Source organism: Nycticebus coucang, chromosome 7 (assembly GCF_027406575.1).
Source record: "Nycticebus coucang isolate mNycCou1 chromosome 7, mNycCou1.pri, whole genome shotgun sequence".
Taxonomy (NCBI): Eukaryota; Metazoa; Chordata; class Mammalia; order Primates; family Lorisidae; genus Nycticebus; species Nycticebus coucang.
In genome coordinates, this window is record NC_069786.1 from 128,390,102 (window position 1) to 128,399,612 (window position 9,511).

Consider the following 9,511-nt stretch of genomic DNA (forward strand, 5'->3'; position numbering starts at 1 on the left):
TGCCGTGGCGTCACACGGTTCACAGCAACCTCTAACTCTTGGGCTTACACGATTCTCTTGCCTCAGCCTCCCGAGCAGCTGGGACTACAGGCGCCCGCCACAACGCCCGGCTATTTTTCTGTTGCAGTTTGGCTGGGGCTGGGTCCGAACCCGCCACCCTCGGCATATGGGGCCGGCGCCCTACTCACTGAGCCACAGGCGCTGCCCCGACTTAATCCTCTTTTTAAAAAAAAGTTGTAGTAAAATACACATAACATGAAATTTACCATGTTAGGCCTGGGCACAGTGGCTCATGCCTATAATCCTAGCACTCTGGGAAGCCGAGGTAAGTAGATTGCTTGAGTTCAGGAGTTCAAGACCAGCCTAAGCAAGAGGGAGACCCCTCCACCCCAACGTCTCTACTAAAAATTACTAAAAATAGAAAAACCAGCCGAGCATCGTGGCAAGCACCCGTAGTCCCAGCTACTCAAGAGGACCACTTGAGTCCAGGAATTTGAGGTTGCTGCATGCTGTGACACTAGGGCACTCTAACCTGGGCAACAGAGTGAGACTCTGTCTCAGGAAAAAAAATTACCACCTTAACCATTCGAGTATACAGTTTAATATTATTAAGTATATTCACATTGTTGTGCAACAGTTGTCTAGAACTTTTTCATCTTGCAAAACTGAAACTCTGCATGCATTAAACATCTACCCACTTCTCCCTCCCCCAGTCCCTGGCAAGGGAGGTTTTACACTTTTAAAAATTATGGGGCGGCGCCTGTGGCTCAGTCGGTAAGGCGCCGGCCCCATATACCGAGGGTGACGGGTTCAAACCCAGCCCCAGCTGAACTGCAACCAAAAAACAGCTGGGCGTTGTGGTGGGCACCTGTAGTCCCAGCTACTTGGGAGGCTGAGGCAAGAGAATCGCTTAAGCCCAGGAGTTGGAGGTTGCTGTGAGCTGTGTGATGCCATGGCACTCTACAGAGGGCCATAAAGTGAGACTCTGTCTCTACGAAAAAAAAAAAAATTATTTTAATTTTTGGGCAGCACCTGTGGCTCAAAGGGGTAGGGCGCCAGCCCCATATGCTAGAGGTGGTAGGTTCAAACCCACCTCCGGCCAAAAACCGCAAAAAAAAAAAAATTATTTTAATCTTTGCTTATTTGCACTTTCTAAATTTTCTACAATGAGAATTTCTTATTTTTACAACTGAATTTTATTTTAATTAATTTGGAGACACAGTCTCAGTTGGTCACACTTGGTAAAGTGCCATGGCGTCATAGCTCACGGCAACCTCAAACTCTTGGGCTTAAGTGATTCTCTTGCCTCTGCCTCCCATGTAGCTGGGACGACAGGCACTGGCCACAACGCCTGGCTATTTTTAAAGACAGGGTCTCATTCTGGCTCAGCAGAATGAGAGCTCTCACAGAGCTCTCTTGCTGTTCCTCTTTCAGGGAGAAAGCTGGTCTCAAACTCCTGAGCTCAAGCAATCTACCCACCTCAGCCTCCCAGAGTGCTAGGATTACAGGCATAAGCCAACGAACCTGGCTTAGTTTTAATTTTAAAAACTAAATGACATTATCTGCAATCCTGTATCATCTCTTCCACTTTCAGACAGAGAACATGGGGCACAGGCTGGGAAACTGTCTGCAGGGACACCTGGACCTATAGACCCTGTGTCATTCTGCAGCTCCCAGCCGCAGATGCCTTCAAGAGGACAAGACCCAGGGACTTGCAATGGGGCAGACCTCATCTACTGGTTCAGTCCTGACTGAGCACCAATTTGGTCCACAGGGATCCAGGATGGAACTCAGTTTTCCGGAGTTACTCAACCCTGTTCCTTTTCCCACTTCTTTGAACCCAGCAGAACTTTCCCCACAGGGTCACTCCTTGCCCTTGGCTGTCTGTGTCTCTTGTCCCCAGAGACCCTTTGCCCTAGCCTGTGTGTAGGTGAGCAGCATGGAGGCAGAGGCACTCCCACACTGGCCCCACCCCACCTGCCCTAGGACAAGCAAAGAACTGGCCATGGGTCTAGGGGTCGTGTGGAGGTCAGGGAGAAAGCAGAGGTGATAAGGATGCAGAGAATAATTTCTGCCCTGTCAATCGGGGGTATCAGCTGATTTCATTATAAGCAGTGACTTATGCACTCATACAGAAAACCACAGCCAAAGGGCCATGAGACATGAGGAGGGAAGCAAGGGCCCCACAGAAACACAGTAGGAACCGGGGTGGGGGGAAGTCCCCAGAAGGAGGGCTGCTGAGTCTAGCTAATTGCAGTGCATCTACAGAGGAAGGACTTTAACTGGGGTATGGGAGTTTGTAGGGATCAAAGGCACACAATACAGTACCTGGCACAATGTGCGCCCTCAATAATTGGGGACGGACCCTTTCTCTTGCTCTTCCCCTCAAATCTCATATACATAGGTAGAACCAGGAGTCACAGAGGTGCAGAGTTTCTTGGCTGAATTGGGGACAGGACACACAGGAGGACAAGACACAAGGACATCCCTGCAGAGGAAGGCAGCTATGTCTCCTCAGACTTCATGTGACCCTCTGGCCCCTACAGGTGAAGCCATTTTGAGGCTCCACTTAGGAGGGTTTGGTCTCTTGCTGTTCCTCTGGGCCACCGTTCTCAGCCAAGGGGTGAGCCCTGCTGCCTAGAGAGCCCAAGTCACACAGGGTGCTCCCCGTGGTCACCCTGCTGAGGTTGTCGGAGCTGTGGCGGGGTCTGTGGCTGCGGGTCCCAAGGCACAGGGCTTCCTGGAAGGACTCTCGGAAGCGGCTGGACATGAGGCTGTAGAGCACAGGGTTGGCGGCCGAGCTGAGATAGAAGAAGACACCAGAGACGACGTGCACATACTGGAAGGCCAGGTCCAGGCCCTCTGTCCAGTCGGACACAGAGCTCCACATGAGGCGGTCAACGTGGAACGGGGCCCAGCAGATGCCAAACACCACAACCAGCACAACTGCAGGCACATAAAAGAAGCCTTCTCAACGGCCTTCCTGGCCTTTAGTTCGGTCCACCCATTCTCCCCTCTCCTAAGCCACAGGCCACCCACACTCATTGCCCAGCTGGAAGTTTCTGGGAATCAGTCTGATCTGGCCACACCGCTTTCAGAGAGGCTGCCCCCCAACTCTCACTGGCTGGGCAGTGGGTTGTGTTCCTGCGTCTGTCCACAGCCCAATGGACCAAGTGTGGATACCTGAGCCTAGCTGGTCCAATCAGATTCTCTCACCCTGGAATTTGGAATTGGTGATGCTGGGGGGCAAGGGCCACTCTGGGTGCCCACTGAGGGCAATGCTTGCTGATGCACAAGATGGAGAAGGAGGAGAATGGGGCACATGCTCAGTGAGCAGCAGACAGAGGTTGTGGGGCCAGAGAGCTAGACACACTCGTGCACCAAGCTCACCTCTGCCTGGGGCCCCTCACCCAGCCCCAGCCCCACATCCCCAAGGCCCAGCTGAGTATCTTGTCCTGCACTGAATCCCCTTTTTTTTTTTGGCCGGGGCTGGGTATGAACCCGCCACCTCTGGCATATGGGACTGGCACCCTAGGGGCCACAGGCACCACCCCCCTTTTTATTTTTTTATAACAATTGCCCCAGCAGTCCATTTCTCCTCCTTTTCTTGCCATCTCCCCCCACCCCAACCAACCCAGCAAAACGTAGGACAGGCTATCCAAGCCTTTGCTCATTCTCTCAAATTCTTTCCTACCCTGCTCTGACCCAGCCATTGCCCTTGGGGCTCAGCCACTGGGCCAGCCTTGAATTTTGTTGTTTCTTACATTTGCTTCTCCAACATGCTAGCTTTCCGGGCCAGTGTCTTCCTCATCAAACCCTAGCATGGTTTTCCTCATAATCCCGTATTTCTTTTTTTTTTTTTTTTTTTTTAAAATCAGCTTTATTTTATTTATTTTTTTTTTTTTTGGTGACTTTTTTGGCCAGGGCTGAGTTTGAACTCGCCACCTCCAGCATATGGGACCGGCGCCCTACTCCTTGAGCCACAGGTGCCGCCCATAATCCCGTATTTCAAAAAGGACACTGCTTACAGCATCCCAAGCACACAGCCTGGTGCACAGCAGGCCCTGGGAAAGTGAACATGAGGGAAAGAGAGAGCGATGGGAGGGAGGAGAGACCAGTGGTCCTAGGGCAACAAGCAGAAAGCCCCCCTTCCAGGGATGAGCTATCCCAGGGCGGTGGTAGGAGCCCAAAGTGGGGCCGGTAGGGCACGTTGACCCTTAGTGCAGACCTCACAGTGAAGGGCTGGGAGGTATGCACAGAGCTCTGGGGTCAGTCCCTGTCAGCACCTGCACAAGTGCCTCTGGGCTCTGAGACACAGTGCCTAGAGGGTGAAAGGAGGGTCTTTCTCAGGGGATGAGGCTATCCCCAGTTACTGGCTCTAACCCAGAACCAAGCAGCCCTGTCCTGCCTGGCGTGCCCCACTAGCCTGATTCAGGCCTTGCTGAGGTGGGGTTGACCTGGGCTGCAGAGGCGTGGGCAGGGGATTAATGGGTGGCTTAGTATCAGTTTGTCTCACTTCCCCTGGGCCACTGCTTTTGAAAAAGAGCCAGGTTTGGCTCAACGCCTGTGGCTCAAGCAGCTAAGGAGCCAGCCACATACACCTGAGCTGGCGGATTCAAATCCAGCCCAAGTCCGCCAAACAACAATGACAGCTGCAACCAAAAAATAGCCGGGCGTTGTGGCAGGCGCCTGTAATCCCAGCTACTTGGGAGGCAGAGGCAAGAGAATTGCTTGAGCCCGGGAGTTGGAGGTTGGTGTGAGCTGTGATACCACGACACTCTACCCAGGGTGACAGCTTGAGGCTCTGTCTCAAAAAAAAAAAAGAGCCAGGTCTAGGTCACAGTAAGATGCAGAGTCTCAACCTAGCCAGGTAAGCCCTGGACTGCCCCAGTCCACACTTCTGGCCAGATTCTTCTGTGCTGTGTGATAGCCCTCGCACACACACCTCCTGATGAGCCTTTTTAGACAAATGCTCACTCCTGTGGTTCCCAGAGAACCGCAGACATAGATAGCATGGAGGAAATTTACCATCCTGCCCCTCCAGGATCTCCCTCTCCTCTTTGGGGGACTTTGCTCTCCCCAGATCCCATTATGTGGTTCCACTGGGGCTATGTGGCACCTCAGTATCCCACCGCTCTGGCTCAGCAGTGGACCATGATCTAAGCCCCACAAATCAGAACTCTTCCCTGAGACTTTTCAATAGCCACCTAGGAAAGAGGGCAGTTCCTCAGGAAAAGGGATCACATGCCACTGGCCATGCCTCACAGGATGATGCAGGGAAGAACAGAGCTGAGGTGTGTTTAGGAACCAAGGTGAGAGACTTAGAGGGTCCAGATCCCTGTTTCTATCATCCTGGAGCCCATCCACCTGCATCTTTGTGACCCTGCCCTTTCTGTGTTTTTGGCTTTGTGGCTGTACAACCTGTGCATATGCACAAGTAGAAGGTTCTCGGGCTTGGTTTAATGCTCTACTGTTGTTGACTTGACATTCTTAATAATTTTTGAACAAGGAACCTGAATTCTGGCTCGGTGCTCATAGCACAGTGGTTACAGAGCCAGCCACACTCACCAAGTACCAAGGCTGGTGGGCTCGAACCCGACCTGGGCCAACTAAACAACAAGGACAACAACAACAAAAAAGTAGCCAGGTGTTGTAGTGGGCGCCTGTAGTCCCAGCCACTTGGGAGGCTGAGACAAGATAATCACTTAAGCCCAAGAGTTTGAGGTTGCCGTGAGCTGTCATGTGACAGCATTCTACAGAGGGTGACATGGTGAGACTCTGTCTCAAAAAAAAAGGACCCTGAATTCTCATTTTTCAATAGACCCCACAAATTACTCCTACCACAAGACATTGATGTAAGTTTTCCAGCAGCATAATCTAAAAGAGTACACAGGCGTACACACATGAACACACACACACACCACACATGGGTGAGGCGAGCTCCCCCAAACCACATACCTCCACCCCCGCAATGCAGACACTCAGCCCCTTTCCCAAGCCCTGGGAGCCCCAGCCTCAGACAAGCCCCTGGCTCAGCCCCACTTCCCAGCAGGGACACTTACACAGCATCTTGGTCACCTGTCTCCGGCCCCTATCCTGCAGCTGGAGCCTGTGGGTGTCTCTGGACCCAGCCACTGCAGCACCCCTGCCCTTGGCCTTCTGCCTGAGCAGCAGCGTCTCCTGCCGCAGTCGCAGCCCGATGAGCAGGTAGAGCACGCTGATGGTGGCCATGGGCAGGCAGAAGAAGAGCAGCGTGGTGATCTGCACCACTAGGTTGTAAAGGGCCCGCGGGCAGACCGGCATGCACATGGCCGAGTTGGGCACAATGCCCCGGCAGGGCACATGCAACTGCTGGATGCCATGCAGGCTGGTGTTGGGCAGAGAGCACAGCACAGCAAGGCCCCAAACCACAGCCAGCACCCGACGCACATGGGCACTTGTCACCATGGACCTGGCCTGCAGTGGGTGCACCACAGCCATGTAGCGCTCCACGCTCAAGGCAGTGACATTGAGCACAGAGGCCAGGCAGACTGTTTCCAAGAGCAGCGTGCGGAAGTAGCAGCCGCCAGTGCCCAGCAGGAAGGGGTAGTTGTGCCGCATTTCATAGAGCTCCAGGGGCAGGCCCACCAGCAGCACCAGCAGGTCTGACACGGCCAGGCTGAGGAGGTAGTAATTGGTGGGTGTGCGCATGGCCTTGTGACGCAGGATGACCAGACAGGTCAGCCCATTGCCCACGGTGCCCATGACAAAGATCAGCAGGTAAGTAGCACAGATGGGCAGGAACAGCTCTGTCTGCGGGGGCCCCAGGTACTTAAGTCTCAGCGCCTCCTCAGTCAGGTTCAGGTCCTCTGGGTCAAAGTCCTCCCTGGCCACACTGCCATTGCAGGGCATGGGGCTCCTTGCACTCCCCAGGGACAGGTCTCCAGAGAGGCCAGAGCAATTGAGGCAGAGAGGAGTCTGTGGAACAGAGGTGAGAGATGCCCAGGAAGTCATTCAGGGAATCCAGGATCTGTCTTAGCTCATTGAACCAAAGGTGCCACTAACCTAAAGATGACTAATCTTTCAGGGGTATTATAATTCCAGAGATGTAGAAATGTACATCTTAAAAATACCCAAATGTAGGACCTCGATTTTAAATTTTAGTCTTTTTTTTTTTTTTTGAGACAGAATCTCATTATATTGCCCTCGGTAGAGTGCCACAGCATCACAGCTCACAGCAACTTCAAACTCTTGAGCTTAAGCAATTCTCTTGCCTCAGCCTCCCAAATAGCTGGGACTACAGGCACCGGCCACAACACCTGGCTAATTTTAGAATTTCACTCTGGGCGGTGCCTGTGGCTCAGTGAGTAGGGCCCTGGCCCATTATGCCAAGGGTGGTGGGTTCAAACCCAGCCCGGCCAAACTGCAACAACAACAAAAAAAATAGCTGGGCGTTGTGGCGGGCGCCTGTAGTCCCAGCTGCTCGGGAGGCTGAGGCAAGAGAATCGAGTAAGCCCAAGATTTAGAGGTTGCTGTGAGCCGTGTGACGCCACGGCACTCTACCCGAGGGCGGTACAGTGACACTCTGTCTCTACAAAAAAAAAAAAAAAAAAAAAAGAATTTCACTCTGGATCAGGCTGGTCTCCAATTCCTGAACTAAGGCAATCCAGCCGCCTTAGCCTCCCAGTGTGCTAGGATTACAGGTGTGAGCCACAGGGCCAACCAATTTCACAGTCTATTGAAACCTTTGAAAAAAGGACAGATCCTGTCCAGCATGGGCTTGGCCATTAGCAGTCTCCCCCTGGGTGTCTCCCCTTCCCGGACATAGACACTGGGAGAGGCACTCAGTTTGGGCATCTGTAAAATGGACACAACTTGCGATATCACGTGGTCTTTAAGGGCAAGGGCTCTAAAAGCAGGTACTTGGATTCAACTCCAGCCTTCCCATGTCTGGGCTGACCTTTGGTGAGGTAACCTCTCTGAGACTGTTTCCTCACTGGGGGATTCAGGGAATTAAATCCATGAAAGGCATTAACCCAGGGTCTGCCTGACACCCAGGAGGACATTGTTACCCCCCTTTCCTCTGGGGCGAGTCACTGTGGGAATCGGTGAGGGAGTGGAAAGACTGAAAACTCTAACATGCTTGATCCAAAAATGGATTCTTGCTTCTGTTTTTTGATGCCTAACATACTCAAAGTCTAAATATTTGGCGCCTTTGGCACTGCCAGTTCTGAGGTTACCTCCCTTCCATCGCGCTCCCGCTAACTTTCCTCCTGCCCCCTTACCCGTAGCGCCCGGTGCGGGAGCCCCGCGGAGGAGCTGCGACCGGGCAGGCGCCGGCCCAGGTTGGAGGGAGGCGGGCTCCTCCAAGAGGAAGGGTCGCGGAGCAGGAGCCAGCAGCCCCGCGGCGCCCCTGGCCAGAAAAAGAAACGTCCCGATAGACTGCAAGGCTCCCTGGGGGGTGCCGCGACAGTGGCCGCTTTACCTTCGAGCCCTGCTACCTCCCCGCCCCCGCGCTCTTCCCGCTGCGCCCGAGCCCCGACCCGGCCTCCGCGACTCTGCCCTCGTCGGCGTTGCGCTCACCCACCATTCGGTCTGCGGCCCGCGGGACCCCGGGGCAGCGTCACTCACCGACCCACGGCCAAGCAGACGCGGCGCCAGGAGCCAGCCGACTGACGGACTGACTGCAGCCCCCAGCAGCCCGCCCTTTCGCCCCTCATGTCGCGGGCCGGGAAAGTCGCCAGGGGGCAGTGCCGCCCCCGCAGCCCTCCCAGCCGCAAGACCCGGGAGGCGCGCACCTCTGACCCCCGCACCCACCAGACGGTTGTTTTGATGCGGCGCTTCCAGGAGCACCTTTACCTCACGGAACTTTCACAACAACCCATTTTACATTTGAGAAAACTGCGTGCGCCCCGGAGAGCCACAGAGGAGAAGCCCAAGTGCCCTGGGGCTTCCACGCTGTTCCCGCCCTCCTGCGTGCTTTTAGCATAACCCCATTGTCTTGGTGTCCTTCTGACTCCCATCTCCTCCTGCCCGACATTTCAGACACCTGCAAAGACGTCCCACCAGTCATTAAAGTCAACCTACTATGCCGAAGAGGCTCATCCCCCAGCTCCACACCTCCCCCCCGCCCCAAGCCCAGGACTGCAGCCTCGCAGGCTCAGGCTCCCCAGACTCGCCCACCGCTCCTTCTATCCTCCAGTCCCTGGTCTAGGTGCTCCCCCTCCCAGGACCGCTGCGCGAGCCTCCATTCTTCCTCCTGAGTCCCCAACAGTGTCACTCCTCTGCTGGAAACTCTTCCTCCTAAAAAAGGACACGCCAAGCGGCGCCTGTGGTTCAGAAGAGTAGGGCGCCGGTCCCATATGCCGGAGGTTGCCGGTTCAAACCCAGCCCCGGCCAAAAACTGCAGAAAAAAAAAAAAAAAAAAAAAAAAAGAACACGCCTAAGTTTAGCTTGGTGTTGGAACTCCCATTCCCCACCTGCTACCCTTTTCCCCCTTTCCTCACTGTGTTCCCTCAGCCCCCAATTCCCT

The 9,511-nt window shown here is 54.2% G+C and overlaps 1 protein-coding gene across 2 annotated transcripts; it reads right to left on the reverse strand.

Moving 5' to 3' along the window:
• Nucleotides 1-595: 595 nt before the first annotated feature.
• Nucleotides 596-8,807, reverse strand: NMUR1 (neuromedin U receptor 1). 2 transcript variants are annotated; one of them, XM_053598160.1, is made up of 3 exons: nucleotides 8,611-8,807; nucleotides 6,063-6,957; nucleotides 596-2,946 (listed from the first exon to the last, which is right to left on the reverse strand). In XM_053598160.1, exons 2-3 carry the CDS (start codon nucleotides 6,889-6,891, stop codon nucleotides 2,570-2,572), a joined length of 1,206 nt encoding a protein of 401 aa, XP_053454135.1. In that variant the 5' UTR covers nucleotides 6,892-6,957; nucleotides 8,611-8,807; the 3' UTR covers nucleotides 596-2,569. The 2 variants fall into 2 exon arrangements, with proteins under 2 accessions (XP_053454135.1, XP_053454134.1); XM_053598159.1 differs by lacking the exon at nucleotides 8,611-8,807 and having other exon boundaries at nucleotides 6,063-7,152.
• Nucleotides 8,808-9,511: the final 704 nt, after the last annotated feature.